This window comes from Cheilinus undulatus, linkage group 10, assembly GCF_018320785.1.
Source record: "Cheilinus undulatus linkage group 10, ASM1832078v1, whole genome shotgun sequence".
NCBI classification, from domain to species: Eukaryota; Metazoa; Chordata; class Actinopteri; order Labriformes; family Labridae; genus Cheilinus; species Cheilinus undulatus.
The window spans coordinates 38,685,741-38,706,773 of NC_054874.1; the positions used below are offsets into that span (position 1 = coordinate 38,685,741).

At 39.6% G+C, this 21,033-nt stretch overlaps 1 protein-coding gene across 1 annotated transcript in view; it reads left to right on the plus strand.

Moving 5' to 3' along the window:
- The window catches only part of slit3 (slit homolog 3 (Drosophila)), a 436,863-nt gene that overhangs the window by 398,902 nt on the left and 16,928 nt on the right, over positions 1 to 21,033 (plus strand). Inside the window, exons 30-33 of the mRNA XM_041797351.1 lie at positions 4,354 to 4,447; positions 5,914 to 6,051; positions 6,574 to 6,814; positions 11,744 to 11,874. Coding sequence (XP_041653285.1) covers positions 4,354 to 4,447; positions 5,914 to 6,051; positions 6,574 to 6,814; positions 11,744 to 11,874 — 604 coding nt within the window. The remainder of the gene's footprint in view (positions 1 to 4,353; positions 4,448 to 5,913; positions 6,052 to 6,573; positions 6,815 to 11,743; positions 11,875 to 21,033) is intronic.

The following is a 21,033-nucleotide window of genomic DNA, read 5'->3' on the forward strand; positions in this document are numbered from 1 at the left end:
AGTAACGTTGGTTCAACATGTCAATCAAAGGTTCATAGGTTTAAAGCAGAAAGGCTTCCTCCTTTTGTAAGACTATCTATGGATATGTAGAAGTAAAGAACAGCGGCTACAAGTGTGAATTTGAGCACTCTGCTCAGACTCCATTGCAGTGTCCCATTCTTTTTTAAAATGAGCTACGTAATTTGCATTTTAGGTTGTATTGATGTTTTTTTTTTTTCTGTTTTGCTTTTATTTAGCTTTTATTTCCCATATTTTTTATTTTCCTCATTTTGTCTCATGTTTAATACATGACAGGCTGTACCAACTTAAATATAAAAAAAAATATCATAAATAAATAATGAGAGAGGAGATCTAGGATTGTAAATGTGGGACTTTATGTTGTTGTTGTTGTTGTTTTTTTTTTGTTTTTTTTTTGATCGATAAACCAAACCTGTACCAAACCATGACCCCAAAGCCAAGGTACCATCCAAGACAACTAGCAGTCAGGGGTTGAAATTATATCACACAACTTGCGTTGTGAAATATTGCACTATTTTAGTGTAGCGACATTTTCTTCCACCTCTACAGGTCACACCCACCTATTCGCACCAAGTTCCTACACTGAGTGTATTGCCCAAGGTCACTCAAGGTCACATCCACTTGTGACTGCAAGAGCTGAGGAACGAACCCACAATCTTACAATTGTGAGGTGACCACCTCTACCTACTGAGCCACAGTCATCCTGCAGGCTATCCCCATTAGAAACTGGATAGGGTCACCAAGTCTTTCCCTTTGCACACATAGTCATAAAATCACATTTTCCACTTTACTGGTGGGTAGGTTAGTAATGGACAGCCTCTCCACAGTGACCTGAAACTGCTCCTACAGGACGTTGAAAGAGCAATCAGAGAAAAGAGGAAGAGAGGGGGAAGACTGACAGAAAGAGGGAAAAGACAGAGTGTATGTTGGAGTGAAAGGGGAAAAGCAAACATACTGAGGGAAAAGGGCGATAAAGGGCAAAAGCAGTTAGAGAGACAGAGAGAGAGGTGGAGTCCAGCAAACTGAAGCTAAACTGCTGACTGGGAAGTTAAGTTTTTTAATCTGTGACAGCGTCCTCTAAATCACACACTCACACAGCTGGCCCCCTTTGACACTGGATCCTATTCAATATACACAAACTCACCCACACATGCACCATGTCATTATCGTTGTTGGCATAGAGCAGCCTCTCAAACTGCCAGCCACCTTACCACATACAACTGTTACACACACACACACACACTCACACAGCTGCTCCCATTGGCACTGAATCTCCACTCAGTGCAGTGAACCAGGTCGTAATCATCAGGTGTCACATTAGGAGGACAGTCCTACACTAGCTGCTCAACTTTCTCCTAACTCAGCAAGTAAAACTGTCATGTCACATTTGTGACATAGTGAAAAAAAGATTTAAAGGCATATGAAATTTTCACCAGCTGATATAGGATTTTTCCTATTCAAATGAGGAGGCTTTTACAAATTGAACATGTCTGGTAGGTTCAAGAGATGTAAGGTCCTGAAAGCAATTTTGAAATTTCCGCATGAAAGTGGCAAGATGAGCTAGGGTGCAACTAGAGTTCAAGTAAAATTTGTGATCCCAGGCAGACTTTTACTGTAGTAGGTGTACTTGATTATGGCAAAAATGATTTACATCATGACAAGCCCTCTTTTAAGTATTTGTGCACTATAGTTGGGTATTAGGAATATCTACCAACACACAAAATGTCAAAAAAAGCAACCAGTCCTTTGTTAGTGTTTCTCCTATGGCTGAAAACATGAAATCACACAGTCAAGGGTTTGAGCTCATTGTGTCATCACAGAGAGCCATTCTAATAATACCTGCGCCTCACTGGGTATCTCCACCTATAGATCTCCATTCAGACCCTTTTCAAAAACACCTGAAACTTAGCTCGGATTCCTCCCATTTCCCTGGATCTTTGTTGAGATGTTTCTACACCTTTACTGGAGTCCACCTGTGGTAAATAAATCGATTGCACATGTTTTGGAAATGCACACACCTCTATAGAACCACACAGCTGACAATGCATATCAGAGCGAATCTAAGCCATGAGATCAAAGGAACGGCCTGCAGAGCTCAACACACTCCACACAAAAGCAAAGCGAGCTTTCAGAGCTTTGTAAATATATCTTAGCTTAATTTTTGGTCAAATATTTATCATGTAATAAAAAACAGGTAACTTACATACTACTTACATAATGATGACCTTGATCGTGCAGTGTTTATTTTTTTATTTATTTATTTATTTATTTTTACAGAAGACAGCATTTTTTACATTTTCTGTAAAGCAGTGATTTTGTAGATAAGAGGTTTGCCCCCAGTGGGATGGTGTTATATTTTGACCAAAGTAAGGCACAAAAGTTTCATTTAGCACTCAGGGGGCTGTGTTCAAGGGTGGAAAAGGGGTATGATATGTGACCATAGATTTTACAAATTATTTAGCATAATTCCAGGTCCACCTTCTCAAAATGAGAGGGGTTCCTTATGATTGAGGCATATTTTTTTTCTTGCTAACCAACAGCTGCCTGTCAGTCATCCTCTTAAGCTCTCTGGTACATACCGTGGCTCCCTCTGTGCCTCACTTGAGTTAAAGTGAGAGCTGTCATTGAAACTTGATTAGTCGCCTGGCTCAACAATATTAGCTTTATTTACTGCTTTTTTTCTTGAAGGTGAATGAGACTCTTAATTGGTGGAATGGTATTTTTTAAAGGAATACATTTACTTAGATTTGAGTTTTTCAGCATAAAAAACCACCTGAAGGATGGTACAGTTTATGAGTGCTAATTATACAAAGGAATCACAGTTAATCCCAGATTAATAAATCCATGTTGGCAACCTATCCAGGAAGCATAGTGTTTCAGATTGGACTATATGACATTATTGGCATAAATGTCTTCCTTCATCTCCTGCAGGGTTAAACAGCTGCTGGAAACAACATGTATCTGAAGTGACTCAAGAGAAAAGCGGTGGAGACAGACAGGGAGGGGTCGGGGCGTCAGGATTAGATTAAAGGAGGCAGAGGGAAATGGAAATGTGCTCAACCTTTCTCAATCCCCCTTCCTTCATAAGATCGACCTCAGCAACTGTATGCTTTTACGCACACTGTTAACCCTTTTTCCCCTTTAAACATGCATGCATGAGTGAGTACATTTCTGTATCTACTGTTACACACACTATTAACCCTGTCTCAATCAGCTCTGAGAAAAAGCTGATAATGCTATTTCTGTGAATATGTGCATCTGTGTTCATAAGGGACTTTGAATAAGACAAACAGAAATGATCTTTTCTGCTTTTTCTTTACCTGCTTGCTTTTCAACTTTTTCTTTGTAAGTGTCCTTCCTCTTTCATGTTTATGTCCCTCTGTCTCCCTTTTTTGTGCATTTTTGGGTGAGACCATGTGTTTAATGCTGATGTGGTCAGGAGGGGAGGGTAAGGGTCAGCTCGTGGATATGGGCACCTGGTGTGCATTCCTGGGCCTGATACACCAACAAAATTTCACATTAGCAGCAGCATTTACTTAAAAACAAAACCCAACAACGCTACCAGCTGAAGATGCACTATACAGACAAAAGTATTTGGCCACACCTGTCAATCCCTGAATTCAAGTGTTTTGATTAGACCTGTTGCCACAGGTGTATGAAATCATCACCTAGCTATGCAGTCTCCAATTACGAACATTTAACGATACATAATTGGTACATACATAACGAGCTCAGTCACTTTAAGCATGGTGCTGTGATGGATGCCACCTTTTCAATAAGACGGTTCATGAAATTTCATCCCTGCTAGATATTCTACAGTCAACTATAAGTGATTTTATTAGAAAGAGGAAGCGTTTAGGAACAACAGCAATGTAGCCATGGAAGAAAGACCACGCAAAATCACAGAGCGGTGTCAACGACTGCTAAGGTGCATGGTGTGTGAAGTTAACACTCTGCTGATTCCATAGCTAGACAATTCTGAACTTCCACTGCCACTAATGTAAGAACTAAAACTGTGTGGCTTCATGAAATGGGTTTCCATAGTTGAGCAGCTGTAAGCAGGCTTCACATCAACAAGTCCAAAGCCAGTTGTCAGATGGAGGGGTGTAAAGCATACCAACACTGGACTGTGGAGCAGTGGAAACGTGTTCTGTGGGGTGACGAATCACACTTCTCTGTTTGGCAGTCAAATGGACGAGTCTGGGTTTGGCAGATGTTGAGGGGACATTACCTTAGATCTAACATGAAAAACCCCAGGGCCTTTATGAAACAACAGAGCCATCAAAAAGTACAGGAACCCTTTTGATTTCAGTTTAAATTTCTCTTCATCTCCAGGTGACCTGTGTGAGGAGGTGCTTGACCCTTGTCTCCTTGGTTTTGACCCCTGCCAGCATGACTCAAAGTGTGTCCACATTGGCCGCAGCTACAGGTGAGTGACAGCTTCACAGGGGGTCAGCACTTAAAACGGTCAGAGGTCACATCAACAAAGTGACAGGGGCAGTGAGGTCAACAAGTTAAAAGCGGCTTTTTTTGTGAAACAAGGAGAATCTGACCGGTCATCTTTGATGAGAAAAACACACAACCAGAAGTAAATACAGAGATACACAGTGAAACAACAGAAAACAACAGAAACAGCAGTTTTTTAAGAAACATATCATTTTAAATTAACCATGACAGTCATTGTTAGTGTAAGTGAGGACTGTTGAGTCGCCTCTTTTTTCTTCTTTTACTTCTTTTTAGGGATGCGTTATATCATTGGCATGATATCAGTATCAGCCTATATTAGCTTAAAAAGTAAAAACCAGTATCAGAAGATATAAAATATTATTTGAGTGGACCCTAATTACCCAGTAATTTTAAAGCAATAAGTGATAATTATGTAGTCATTTCTCAAGAATAAGTTGGTAGTGTAATAATTGGGATTTTACAAAGTAATAACCAGAAATATGGTAAAATTAAGGATGCATTTACTTATAAATATTGCATTAATTATCAAGTAATTCCTTGTAATATTTTGGCAGATCTCTGGTAATAAGGTGGTATTTTACCCAAACCCTAAGAATTACTCAAGAATTATTAAAAATAAAGACATTTCTTGTAAATTAGCAAGCCACTTGTATAGAAAATCATCATATTATTTCCAATAAATTACTTGGTAAAATACCCCCCAATTACCAGAGACTTGCCACAGTAGTGCTTGGGTTAGGGTTAGGCTTAGAAGGTTAGGATTATGGTAAAATATCAACATGTTACCAGGGACTTGCCACAAAATACAAGGACATTACTTGATAACTAATACGTTATAACTAGTTAAATATGTTAGGGAGTTATTACTTGTAAAATGACAACCTATTGCTAGGTAAATAGGGCCCACTAAAATACAGTGCTACCAAGATTTCTGTTGATATTTACAACCCTGTCAAAAGAGCTGCCAATGTTGACATTAGCCCCCCTTTTCTTAGTATCAAACTAAACTTCTCAAGAACAATGGACAATCAACATCATAATCATTGACTTCAATGAAGGAGGCCATGTTTGAAAAATAATTGAAATATATCTTTATTGTTTGACCAATGTCCTATCTTTAAAAAACAGCAAGAATTATGACTACACTGCAGCCAAACAGTAAAGGGAGGTACAGATGTTTTTGGCTTTACTTTTAAGATGTTGTTATGTTGTCCCTTTTTTTATACAGTCTACCAACTAAAGTTGTTAAAAATTGAGTTGGAAGTTTGGTCTTTGGCTCAAAAACTAGCTACAGGAAACAATCTGTTTCCAAAACCTGAGCTGTAGACAGAAAACACTTTCTTTCTTAACACAGTACATGTGTGACAACTCTGAGGCTCAGCCCAACTCAAACACAATGATCACATCCATATTTCCATGTCACTCTAGGTGCGAGTGTTTACCCGGCTATGTGGGTCAACACTGCGAGCAGGACTATAACGACTGCCTGGAGAACAAGTGTCAGCACGGGGCCGAGTGCGTTGATGCCGTCAACGGATATACCTGCGTGTGTAAGGAGGGGTTCAGGTGAGAGCAAAGGAAACACATCAGGGACTTTTCAAATGGCTGAAACAGACACCAACACACTCTGCAGGGCCAGACTGGGAGGAGGTACAGATGGCGTTTCATAATCAGACACTTGACTGTCTGGACCCAGTGAGTGTGTTTGTCTGTGTGTGGAGCAGATGCAGCTCCATGTGGTTAATTATAGCAGAGACTGCTGGCATGAGGGAAACAAATTTATCACGAGGGACAGAGAGAGAAGGATGAGGAGAACAAATAGAAGGGGAAAGACAGAATCTAAATGGGCAACAGATCAAATTCAAAGACAGCTTTAAAGTTTAAGAAACAACAGAAAGCGCAAATTATTTAGGCTACAGTATCATTTTATTAAAACATGCCAGTTTTCTTTAAGAATATCTCATTTCCTTGTTTACCCTAAATTTCACACATTGTTGCAAGTTTTTATCGGTAGAAACAGATAAAACGAATCACCCCAATAAAGCTCCATGAATAAGTTATCTCCTCTTTGATCTGCTGCTCCCACAGTGGCCTGTTCTGTGAGAACCCTCCACCAATGATCTTGCTGCAGACCAGCCCCTGCGACCAATCAGACTGCAAGAACGGAGCCCAGTGCTTGGTGGTTTCTGGGGAGCCAGTCTGCCGTTGTATGCCCAGTTTCTACGGCAGCAAGTGTGAGAAGATGGCCACCGTTCACTTCCTGGGTCGGGATGCATATGTGGAGCTGCCGGGCACTAAGCTCCGCCCCTCTGCACATATTTCATTACAGGTATTTCCTATACTAACCGTTCAAAGATTTCATCTAGCTTCTGACAGTATGGATTTAAAGTTTCACTTTACTTTCTTAAGAGCAGGTAATCTATTAAACTCTTTCCAGGCTTTTAAACGAAAATCAAAAGGATCAATCTGATGCAAGTACACACTTTCAAGGATGAACAAATCTGGGTTTTTAGCTCTTTAAATTAAAACTAATGCTCATATTGTCCCCTTGGGGCACCAAAACATTCACAACCCAAAAGATTCACACAGCTGCTCCTATTTAAATGTTTATTGCTTTGTTTGTTTGCTTGTGCTTAAAATAATTTTAAGTAAAATTACTTTATTTACAACACTCATTTTTACTAGTTGTTCTTTTTCCCACACCAGTTGTACTCACATCAATTTGCAGTGCAGTAACTTCCTCCTTTTTGTCCTATTTACTAACTTGGGTTTAGATTTAACAGGCTTTAGGGGATGAAACTCCATAGGTAGAAGCAAACAAAACAATGATTTGGCATCACTTCCTAGAATGCATTGCACAACAATTGCAGCCGACAGTAAATAAAGGTTGTATGCATTACATGATCCTGAATAAGATGATAGGAGGCAGGGAGTGGGGGACAGCCATTAAAAATGAATGGGAGCAGGGGAAAGTTTCCACTTTACTGCTCTAAACGGACCTGTGAGCTGCAATTAGCATCACAAAATGTGCACATACATTAAGTATGATCCCTATACTTCACCAAAAGGGATTTTTTCCACAGTTGAAATCAAATTCACCTGTGTTGAGACAATCAATATCACAAAATACTCAGTCCTGAAGACTTCTAGCATTGTCTATTCAGATGAAGGGAGTCAAGAGTGTTATGAGCTAAGGGGCTAGCTGAGCACCTTTAACATGTAACAAAATTTCTCCTTTTTGGCAGAAACGTGCCATTAATTTAAACTCTTAGCCTGTGCTAGGAAACAGCTCTTTTATGTCAGCCATGGTAGCTAGCTCCTGCTGGAGTGCCAGTTTCCTTTCCTCCATCCTTTGTTATTATTTAATCCACATTTTAAAAAAAGTCAAACTGGTACCAAATGAAGAACCATTACGAAGCCAAACAACCAGATCTGCTGAGCTTAGCCAAATAATCTGGACCTCTTGAAAGACACTGGTTTCTCGTCTCAGTGAGTGAGACTAGATGGACGTCAGCTGAGGAAACAAGGGCAAGATCTGAGTTAAATAAGCTTAACCCTGGCGGAACTGTAGAAACCAAACCTGCCTGCTGAGTCTTTTTCAACCTTTTTTGCCTGAATATTTCACTACTTTCAGGACACAAAAGTAGCTCAAGGTATAAGAATATTTTCATTGTCTTACTTTATACCTTGGCATGGTGGTAAACAGCACAACACATGACATTTTTGGTAGCATTTCTCAATGTTTAAATCACTTCTTTCACCCCTTTCATCTGTTATCTGCTGCAGCGTGACACTGTCTGCAAAGGAACTGTTCCCAGTATGTAGAAATCTAGCAGCTGACTTTGTATAACACAAATATAAAAGACTCCAATGATAATCTTATAAAGTCACCATGTCTTTATATGCAGGTTCCAAATGTTACTTTTGTTAGACAAGTTTGATAGTTTTCTTACATTTTTTTCCCTGTAATCCAGCAAGTTTTTAACAGCACACACTAGATGTATTATCCAGTGGATTACCTGATCATATCCAAATGTTCAGCCCATTATCCATAAGGGGAAACTGGACTTGGTTAAGGCCCTGAAGGCATTTCGCTTCCCCCTGAAGCGCTTCCTTGGAAGGCCCTTTCTGTCTTTTAAACAGCCACATTTAACCCATGCTATTGGTCTTGAATTAAATCTGAATCTTTAAAGTGTTTTTAGTTCGAGTCATATTTTAGCCATTTTCACTCTTAAAAGTTTTAATCTAGATTTATTTGATGAAAACCTAGTCTTAAATGTACTTAAGTGTTTGAAATTTTGAAATATTGTTTTTTATAATGAATTTGGCTAGAGCTAGGCCAATAAGGTCTCCAGGGCAGTTCTTGTAGTGTGAGGATCCACTGTTCTTGTTAAAGGTTCAACTTTAATGTAGTAATTCCTCCTTTCCTGAAGAATATTATGTCCTGCCTTTAAAAGAAAATCAACTGTTACACGTCCAAAGGTCACATTTTGCTGCACCAAATGGAAAACATTTTGAAGCAGCTTGAAATAGAGCTGTGAGCCGCTCAAATCAAGCCTATAGAGTTCCATGACTTAGTGCCGACAAAGCAAAGCAAACATCTGCTACACCCTCTGTTTCCATCACACAGTGAGCTCTCAGAAGACACACATCATTCACTGTACATTTTGGAATCTTGTTCTTAATAGAGAAGTATTTTCCTCCTATTTGGAATAGAGTACGAGTGGGCGAGGGGGAAACGAGAAATGGAGGGCAATCTAATTGATATTTACCACCTGTTTGGATCTGTGTGAGTGTTTGTGAATGTGTGACGGTGTGTGTGTGTGTGTGTTTGCGTTCCTGCCAGGAGCTTTCAACATCAGTGCCAAGGCTGTTTAAACTCCACCAAGAGGCCCTGACTGAGAGGCAAGCAAGAGAAAATGAAAAGAAAAAGAATGAAAGGGCCACAGCACTTCATAAATCACAACATGTTTTCTCTCCTTTTCTTTCAGTTTGCATCCAAGCTTTCTCTTCACCCACTTTTCTACATCTCACTCTCTTCTTTCATCCTTCATCCTTCTCTGTCTCTCTCCATACGGTTTATTTTCTTCCTATATTTCTCCACTTGGTCTAACTCCATCTCTTCATCTCTCCAGCAGCTTGTTAGCAGGTGTTGACTTGGCTATGCTCCACTGAAGCCAGAGTGTTAAGTGCTTGGCCCCTTGGCCCCATTTCCACACGCTAGTTAGTTAGCGTTTAGCGGAGCCCACATGCAAGTGTGGCATGTCAAGTGTGTTTGTATTTGTGTGGGAAGGAGACATGGGTGACCTTGATCGGGGACATGCACGGCAGAATTAGCATTTTCTTTATTATTGCATGCTTTAAGTGGTTTGACTCTGCTGACTCTTTTCTTTATAATGCAGGGTCACATCACCTGTAGTATTAATTAAAGCTATAAATTAATACTGCAAGTTCTAATGACCACTCAACAGTCACAGAGTTACTCTGATGACCACTAAACAGTAGGGGTGTAAAGGTTTGTGTATTTGTACCGAACCGATCCGGTACGGGCCTCTCAGTACGGTACAGACATGTACCGAACTAATACATGTGGAGCCAAGCTCATACACAGAAGGAAAACCAGAAAACAACTCACTGTCACACTGTCCTGACAACCACACAACCACAGCAAACAACAGCAACAGCCTGAATATTCCCAGATAAAAGTGTCCTGTTTAGGAGCACTTTGTTTCTCAGTAAAATACACCAGTGGACAAAGACCACAACAATAGTGCTGACATTATTTTGCAGCTGTGTCACTAAAAGCACGTCGTCCAGCAGGCCAATCAAAGCATTTGAAAAAGCTCCACTCAAACAAGAACTTCACTGTAAAGAGGAGGAACAGCAAAGCCTTACCAGGCGGTTATAAATTTCTTATTCTTTAAGATCGTTTTTATTATAACAGTGATGCTCTGGCTCTGTGAATCAAACTAATTGGAGGGAGAGACGGACTCTGCAGCTGCATCCTAGGTAGAGATATCCTCAAATTTCACACGGCTCTAACCTCTTTATCCGCCAAGATGGGCTGTGGAAAGTGCTCTCAAACTTTGTAGTAGGTCCCATTGATTAAAAAAGTAATCCAGTGCTGAAGTCTGTGTCGAAATCGGCAGGAAAGACGCTAATTAACATATTTAATTATTTATTTTCAAGTTGGCTGGGAAATTTTGGTGTTTAAAGAATGGGTGTAAATGTTATTTATTCAGCCTATTTATTTTAATACAATTTAATTTAAAAATTAAAGTTACATTTTATTTATTTGCTTCAATTAAGTAGCGAAAACGTACTGAACCGTGACTTCAAAACCGAGGTACGTACCGAACTGAAATTTTTCTGCACTGTTACATCCCTACTAAACAGTCAGGAAAGTAAAAAATGTAAAAGAGATACTCAAACTACTTGAAATATACCATATAGTGAAAATAAAGCAGATCACAAAACACCAGCCACAACCTTACCAAGTTGTTACAGCAAATATGGATGCAGTAGTGCAACAGCAGCTGAAGCTTTTAGCTAGTGCTTGACAAGACACTTAAGATGGGATATTCCAATTGCCCTCATATGTTTATTAGTCTTTATGTAAAAGATGCAGAGTATAATCCAACTTTTATTAAATTTAAGCCATAATTGTACATCATATTTGATGGTGTGATAGATAAAGGTTAAATAAATAAATGTACATATGGCATGATGCAAAAGAAACCTTACAAAACTCTTTGCAACCTTAAAAGAAGTAATAATGGACAGTGATATCAAAATAAGTACTAAGCTAATGAAATAATCAATTTAGAGGTGTAGATATTCAAAAAAGCTCACATTACTGTTTCTTTAATGCCTACGTCAATGATACAATAACGTGAAAATAGAAGCAAATTATATGCAGAAAAAATATTTCCCTTTTCTATCATGACCATTAGCTCTAGTCATGCTTATGACTAATATGTTATCAAACATGTTTAATAACTTTATATATGACTCAGTCACTCTCCATAATATAGTGTTTTTTTATATTGCCTTTGCCTTTAAAAATCCCTTTTGTTTCACTGTTGTCCCAGAAGAGATTTATGTTGATCCATAGCACCCACTGAACAATAGGACATCCCTGATAACGACCCATGACAGGAACATTGCTCCTCTGTCAATAATGATTGGTATTGTTCAGATTTTTTTCTGTTTTTTTTTTTTTTCTTATCATCTTCCTTTGTTTTCTTTTTCTCTTCAGGTTGCTACAGATAAAGACAATGGGATTTTGTTGTATAAGGAAGACCACGACCCACTGGCACTGGAGCTCTACCAGGGACACATAAGGCTCATCTACGACATCGCCAATTACCCACCTACCACTGTTTATAGGTAGGTCACACATACAAGAAGTTATCTTTTTCCTTAAACCAAATTAGATTACTACTTTCTGTATTATACACAAAGCATATCATGCTGAAAGTCAAGTTTAAACATGATCTAAGCTCCTGCAATACATTCACCTTTGTCAACTCACTTTTGTGTATGAATAACGTTCAGGTAACCTGGCATGTGAAACACATCTATCTGGAAAGCCTCTCATACACAGCATTTGGGATAGGGCAGAGGCTTTGAAAAAAAACTCAAAGTGTGATTGGATGAACGTTCTGTCTGTCACATCTTTACGGGCCAATCAGAGCAACAAAACACGTGACGTAGCCGCTATCAAGGACTAAACTCCATACAGAACTGCATAACGCAAACCATGGCAACTGTAGACATGTCAGTACACGACTTTAGTCGTTTTTGAAAAGAAGACAATTCAATGCTGTACTTTTTTCTTATTTAACAAAGAAATGTCGTCAAGTTCTGATAAAACTGGCGCTTTAGCAGCACCCACACTGTCTTCCACCATATCTGCACTGGCCTCTTGTTGCTGCCTGCTTACGTCACGACTCCGCCGTGCCCGAAAGTACTGCCCCTCATCGCTGATTGGTCCTGTCATTTTCTGGCCCAGATGGTTCAGACGGGAGCTTTGCAAGATGGATTCACCAGTAAGAAATCCAAAATGGAAATGGGCGTATCCATCTGCTTTGCAAGGTTAATGTTTAGGTTTACCTGCTTCTTAAACACAGCCACCAGGGGGCGTTCAATCAAAACAAAAGATGATGAGTGAGCAACTCCAGAATCCCAGGAAAACCACTTTTACCAGATTTTCTCCCTTGTTATTTAAGATTTACGAAAACATTGGTGTAATGTTTAAAATAAATCATATGGAGTGCAGTTCTTATTGAATAGAATCCTCAAAGCAAAACACAAAGTTCCTGCTGGACGTGGATATGTCTGGTGGGGCTGCGACGTAATGGGGGCCAGGAGGGTTGGGAGATGAAGTTATGGAGAGAGCTTGGGCTAAAGAGTAAGCAGCCAATGGCAGAGAATAACTAGAATGGCCGTCTGAGGCGGCAGACCCACACCTAAGCAGCGCCACCGAGGAACCCATGCTCCCATTAATTACTATGGTGTTCAAAATGTCGAAGTCCGAGAAAAAACAAACAGGTGCGCAGGTCATAACCAAAATCTAATGGATTCTTCCCTGTCACTATCCCAATATTCCCTGAAAGTTTGGTGAAGATCCGACTTTCCATTCTCGAGTTATCTTGTACACATACAAACAAAGAAACAAAGAAACAAACAAAGATACGGAACCCCTTACATAACCCTGCCGAAATCATTGGCATGGGTAATCATGGTCCATTACAAGTAAGCAGCACAAGACATGAATGAGATACAGCAAGAGAAGAGCAGCTTCCAGTAGCAGTCTTTGATGTAACATTTAGCATTTTCACAGCCACATTAGGCATATCGTATTTTGAGATGTCCTGATCAGCATTCCTGACCTCAGATCCCAATCCAAGTTTCCAATATTGAGTATCTATTGATTCTCACGATGCTAAATTAGAGTTTGACTGTTTTTTGTTTACAAAAACAACTCAAGTTAACAGAATAACTACTGAGACATGAAACATTTAAAATATCTCTGGCTTTTAAAAAAAATGGAAATGTTTTAGCTAATTTAAACTCTCGACTAAAAAACTCACTTTACTCACTTAAAATCATTTAAAATTTCAGTGATAAAATTGTACATATTGTACCTTTACTTCTCTGTTTTCCGTTAAATCAAACTCACCTTTTTTTTTGTTTTGTTTTAAAATAACTCATCACACTTACCTAGAAAATTACAATGAAATATAGGCTATATAAAACAGACAAAAAAGCAACAAAGAACCAGAAATTAATTTAAGAAAACAAAATTTAAACATATCCTCTTCCTCAAATAGAATTTAGATCTCTTGCACTTATGAATTTAATTTGGCTTTGTCACTGTAAAATATTTACAAGAGTTGATTCCTAAAAATCTTCAAGTTAGTTCAAGGGCACCTAAGGATAAAACGCCCCAAACACACATCAGTGAACGTTTCAGGGATTTGAGGGTTTTCTAGACGTTACTTGAGGACTTTTGAAAAGGTGCTGATTCAGTCATGCGCACACAAATCCACCAGCATATTCCTGTACTCACACACAGAACTAGATCTGTCTCTGAGCACTTCCCACTAAAAACAAACATAAACCGAGAAAAATTCCTTCAGGATCCTGATCAGACAGTCGTGTCCCTGAGTGAAACCCACCAATGTGTCTGTAGGTAAAACTTCAAACAGCAGACACAAAAGCCCTCATTCAGTGTGTTAGTCTGCCTAAGCCCCTGGATATAATATAATACACAACATTCACAGTTTCTGAGGGTTGGGTATAACCGGGCATGCTATGGGAATGGCAGTGTTAATCCAGGAAAAGAACATGATAATGTTTTCAGTAGGTCGTGTTTTATGAGAGAATGCAAAGATATTACAGCATGTGACATTGAAAACAAACAAAAGAGGCCAACATAAACTGACAAAACTACAAGCATTTGTGCAAAATGCTAATACGGTCATCTAGAAGGTTAGCACAAATTCAAAATACACATTCCCATAACCATTAACAGCAAAGGATAGACTTTTCCTGGCATCTTTTATAATTTTGTTCCCCAATTATTCAGGTAATTTTAATCCTATTAAAACAAGACAGAAGGTACAGTAAGGACTAACACATGTCAAACTGTCAGTCAAAGCTCTGCCAGGTTAAATACACAGCTTACACCATAATGTCAGGGGTCTCCTGAGGCAGACGTTTAATGAATCATAAACCATTAAAAGCAGCAAACGACTATGTAATCTTATTATGATTTATGCAAGCCAAGCAGCTTGAACTCAAGTAGACTTATGTCAACCAAATGTCAACTTTTCCTAGCAAAAGACTGATTGGTTTACTTTTGAATTAACTTTTAGCCTATCTGAGTTTTTTGAAAGTGTTTCATGAGCCCCACACTAACACTAGGCCAGTTTGCCCCATACTGTTTTAATGTACACTTCTACCCAGTCCCCTGTTGGACTGCACTCACTGTCCAACCAGGCCTGGGCACAAATGTGTCATCACGTCATGATGTGAGGCGCTTGGTCTTACAGAGTCAACACAAAGGAGAAAAACACCAAGAACATGACTGTAACTTTGACTCTGTGGCCTGCAGGAGTTGTTTGGTCAAATACAGCTACCCAACACTTTACCATTATTTAAAATTTATTTATTTATTTATTTATTTTATTGTATTTAGGTGGAGGCTTCAAATAAGTTCTGTGAGCTTTCTGCCTCTTCCTGCACTGTATCTGCATCTTTTTCTGTCATATTATGTATTTATTTTTTTTAACTGTGCAAAATAAATAAATAAATAAATGGTTGTCAAGAAGAACATTTATATCAATTATACCTTATTTGCATGTTACTTGTGCACTATGCATTGTACCATGCCAAGGCCAACCTCTGCCATCCATGCCATGGCCAGCACTCACACATGTAGTCAAACAAACTGGTCCATGGATTACCTAGTCTGTGTATGCCCCTACAGACCTTTGGTCTAAAATCTGCTGATGCTGATGATGCTGTGATCCTTGTGGAGACTTTGGATGTCCTTGTGGGGCCCTTAACTTGCTGAGTGAGTGGGCTGAGGCATTGGGAATGCTTGTCTCCTGTGCCACAAAGATCCAAGAACTCAGGGATGCCTTGGATGCTGCCATCCTGCTGTGTCCACATATGGTGCAAGCATGAAAGTTGTATAGTATTTGACCTTGGCAGTATTATCCATCAATCTGCCGATTGCGAGACTGAGATTGACCTAAGACCTGGACTTGCGCATTGGGCAGTGGGTTTCGCTGAGCAAGACGGTGTGTGGGGTTCCCGTATCTGAGCATGCAGATGAAAGTCAGAGTCTGTCGGTCCTTGGTCTTACTATACTCTTGTAGACTAATTTGTGACAACTAATCTTCGGTGCATTTTGGGTATTGTTGGCATGACCAGGTGTCCAATGCTCACGTGTTCAGGAAAGCAAGATGGGAAGGGTCAGCTGCTTGATATGGGAACAGCAGCTGCTCTTTTAGGGGCATCTGGGACACTTTGCCGGGCCTGATCTACCTTACCTGGGCACCTGGTTGAGCTGGGTCTGGGCTGGTCCAGGTGCCTGGGGCAACTGCATACATCGTGTAGGGGTCAGCTGGTAAGATACCTGGAGACATGATGCGGGGGCCTGGCATAGGCCAGGACCATGGCCATCAGGAGGCCAGATCAGTACAGGGCCAAGGTTGGTGCGGTGAAGTGCCATATGCTCCCATACCAGACCTGACCTGAATTGTAGGATGATCCACATGGTTGTTTAAAGGTTGGATATTTTGCCCCTGTTATGCTTTGCCTTCACCATGAATAATCCAGATGTAAAGGGGGTGATTTGATCCCTCCCCTTAGCTGTTTTTGAAAGTAATAGAGGCGGTACAGAGGAGAGAACGGAGCCATCTGGTGGCGTATGTGTGCCTGTCTGACCATGTCTGTATGCGGAGCTCCTGCTGTCCCATGTTCTTTGTGCTCAATGCTGTAACACAGAATGAATTCAAAAACATAGCGCTATTGCTGAAATGCACTGTGAAACAAAATCCCTGCTTTAAATTTTTGACTTTGCTATTAATGAACAAGTGAATTTAACCTTGCAAAATCTGTCTCAGTCACAGTGCTACATGTTGAGTTTTCAGGATTTACATTTAACTGGAATCGTTATTTGACCCTCACTGTCCTTTAAGAAGAGCCTTTGAAACTGACTAAAGAATTGAAAAGATTCAAAAGGGAAAAGAAAGGAGTAAAGAACAGAAAAAAGAAAGAAAGAAGTTACAAAGAGAGACGCTTGAAGGCTTTACCCAACTACCTTAAGGTAGACAGTGAGAAAGGGAAGATTGGGCTATGTCCATCTTTGTCCGGTTCTGATTGGCTTGTATTGATCCTGTCTGCTCTTCTGTCTGCAGCGTCTGTGTCGGGGGGAGGGACGGTGTGATAGGGTTACATGATACATGTTTCACTATCATGTGTTGTCTTCAGAGGATTTCTGCTTTGAGGCAAACCAGCAATGCGCCACATGCAGAACACCTGGTAGCATGTAGTTGCTTCTTCATCTTTCTTCTTCATCAAATTACACTCATTTGACTTTCTATTAAAAAAAAATCTGAAAGACAACTGATGAAAATATTTATAACCTGCTTTGAGTCATAATTTGCTGGAGTATTTAGGAAAGTCAGTTACAGTGCAATAAAAGCATCAAATACTAGTTAGGGAAGCATTTTTAATCTCCATAGTGCTCTCTTTTGTAAAAACTTTAATTTTATATGTAACTATTCCATTTTTTTATGATGTCAAGGGTAACAGCTTACTGTCTTACTGAGTAAGAGTGGGTAGTAAAATCGTTATACTGTAATCTGCAGTATTAAGAAATAGCCAAAGTATTTTCTTTCATCACCATCATGAAGACAGTGCTGTGTGAGTGCACTTTTTAATAAATGTCTTGTGAGTATGTGTCCATTTCCACCTTCAACACTCTTGCCTATGTGTAAAATTATCTGGTGGTATCCCGGTAATATTCAGGGAGTGTATTATTGTATTTAAGAAAAACAATCCTATTACTAAGCATATTACTAAGCATATCTTAATGTACATTAATTGGTGTTCTTTACTGAAGGTGACGTCCATCACAATCCCTGTAGTTTGGATTTCTGTTGTGTAGTCTGTGTTTCGGAAGGATTTTAATGTTAAAAATCAGTTGAAACTGTTCTTATGTCTGTGGTCTTCTGTGTTTGGTTTGGATTTGAAAATTGTATGAAACCAGACTTAAATAGCTATTGTTGTTAAATTGAAGTCAGGTCATTTGGTTTTGCTTCTTTGCATTTACTTTATTAAATATACAAAAAAATCCTGCCATTTACTGGAAAGAAGCATCTTTATGAAGGATGTAATCACTGTGATAAAGTAATAAAAATGAAAAACAGAGATATTGCTAGATTTCTATATATATTCAACAGTGTGTCAGGTTTGTTCAGATGAGGTTATCTAGCATAGTACAGCATTGTGTTGGTGACTTTGAACTCTGTATTTTGTCTTAACTGACCTTTGATAAACTGCTGCATACAAACAGCTTAATTATGATAAATATGTGGCGCTTTGTATGTGAATGTCTTTAACCTCTCTCTTCTCTGTGGAGGCCGGGGTGCAGGATCAGCAGCAGAGCTGGCAGAGACCGTGACCTGCTTAAGGAGAGTTCAGCAAGGCGGATACGTTTTGTTTGCCATAACAACAATTAACCTCCCCACTCTACACTGCTGTAATTACTCACAGTTGGTGCACTTTTCCATTTCTGTGGCGATATTCTGTTTCTTTACATAAATAGGACCGTTTTGTAATCCTGAAGAGTGGATGTGTAGAAACCACTTATCCCTAATATGACCTTAACCAGAGTATGTGCTTGTCTTCACAATACATGACACATCCTGAAAGGCAAGGAGAGGGCATGACAGAGGGAGGAAGGAAGAATGGAAATGATGGGGTGAATCTGATTAGCCACTGGCACAGACATGGAGGGGTGGAGACGGGGTTAAAGAGGTTGAGAAGGAGAAAGAAAAAGGAAATAGAAGGATGTATTGATGCAATGAAAGACAGATTGATTGGTGCTGATAGAGCGATGGTGATGGAGGGTGCGTGTGAGATAGCAAAGAACATGATAAAGAGATAACTTGGTAGGAGAGGTTGCTAGCTGAAGGAGAATACAGGAGGAGAAAACAGATGGGCAGAAGCAGTGAAATTGAAAAAGACCATGAGACACGGTTGAACAGCGGGATGAGGGAGTGAGAGATGACAGAGGGACAGAGTGAAAGAGAGGGAAGAGTAGAGGGGAAAAGTAAACCACAGCATGAGTCAGGGAATTATCCTTGTCTGCTCTCGTTAACGTGACACAGGCCACGCCTGAGGGGGGAAGACAAAAAGACGGACAGAAGGAGTGCAAACACTAAGAGAACAAGAAAAGGCAGAGACACAAGGGGACAGGGAAAGTGGATGGTAGCTTTTAGGTAAATTACGGGCAAAGAAAGTGAAAAACTGGAGGACAGTGAAGGACAAAAAGCAAAACAGAAATAAAATATTTTCCCCCGTGCATCCCTGAAAATTTCTGGTAGATTTCAGAACAGACTGTCCCTGAAATCTTTTTTGCCTGCTGACACTTCCAGCAAGAGACTTTTAATCTTGGACAGTCGGGATAGAGCTCAAGAGGCAGAACCTGATTTAAAACAGACAAAGAGTTAGAAGGGTGACAGCTTTTAAATGTATAAATGCAATGCATTCACAGTATTGATAAATGAGTTGTTATTAATGGATGAATCCATGTACTGCATGCATCTAAAAATTGACTGCGGCTTTTATGCCAGTGACACTTATATACAGTGTAAACTGCTGAGACAGTCAACATCAGTATTGCAATTTTGTGCTGCTGCCATTGACACATAGTGCTCTAGACCTAAGCTAAATTTAAATTCACTCCACTGATTGTATATTTTAAGCAGAGAACTTACTTATCAGGAAATGCTGGAATACGTAATAGCACGGACCAGACCAGCAGGGTTTGGTGCCACTTTTAACCGCTTTTCTTCAGTTCTTTGCACTTCTGCATTAGCAGTAGATTAGTAGTAATCTTTCAACACTGGAGGCTGTCACTTAGAAATAATAGAGTTAGGATTTCTGCTATTCTGAATTAATAGGGATTGAAATGAACAAGGTCACAAATGATCAACGCAAACTAAACAAAGTCAGATCATATCTTATACCAGTGCAGAACCAATTTATGTCCTGTGGCAGGAGTTTGAAGTTATGCAGCGTTTAGCTCATTTTCCAATACGATCCTTTGTTTTGCCTTGAATGTGCCATCTTTTGATTACATGAGTTTGAGCATTACAAATGGACTTTTCTGCCCTAATTTGGAAAGAAGTTGTTCACTGGCTCAAACTGGTTGGCCAGGCCAATGGTATAATGACCTACCACCATCCAAGTGATACTGACCAAAATGATTTCACCACCACTATCTGAGGACAGCGATTCTGGCAGAACTGAAACATGGTGCTGTCCATTTATTTATAGTGGTTGTCCATCTGAGGGCCGGGGATCGCTGCCATTCCTTGGGTTGGTTATCTTGTGTTGAAAGCAGAGAGTCAGAGAGGGCAGTTTGTTTGTGCCAGTTATTAAAAAAGGTATTATGGAGCAGTTACGGCCAGAAAAAGGGGCAGTTTTAAAAAAAAAAAATGCAAACAGCAAATTAGTAACACTGGGATATCCATAAAGATTTTATTGCATGCGTATTTTTGAATATTATTGTCTAAGAGACAGAGAGGCAGGAAAAGAAGAGGCCTGTAACAGACAGACAGTGCTTATAAAAAGTTTTCAACCTGTTGGATGTTTTACCCTTTTATTGATTTTTTAAATCAGTCATGCTCAATATAATTTGGATGTTTTTAACAAAAGAAATTACAAAAAAAAAAAACTCTCTGTCAAAGTGAAAACAGATTTCTACAAAGTAATGTTGTTTAAATAAAAACATGTAAGCTAAATAAGTGCACAAATATTACCCCCTCCAAGTCAGTATTTAGTAGATGCACCTTTGGCTGCAATCCCAGCACTGATTCTGTGTGGATATGTCTCAATCAGGCTTGCACCTCTGAACACTGCAATTTTACTTCATTCTTCATTGCAAAACTGCTAAAGTTCAACATCAGCATGAGTAGCCCATTTCAAGTCTAGCCACAAATTCGCTATTGGATTGAGGTCTGGTCTTTGACCCGACCACTCCAGAACATTCACCTTGTTGTCTTTAAAACATTTCTCTGTAGATTTTGCACGATGCTTCAGGTCATTGTCCCACTGGAAATTAAATCTTCTCCCAAGCTGAAGGTCTCTTGCAGACTGAATAAAACTGTCCTCCAGGATTTTTTCATATTTTGCCTTGTTCTTACTCTCTAACTTCGCAAGCCTTCCAGAACCGGCTGCCAAGAAGCATCCCCACAGCATGATGCTGCCACCACCATACTTCACAGTTAGGATGGTCAGTTT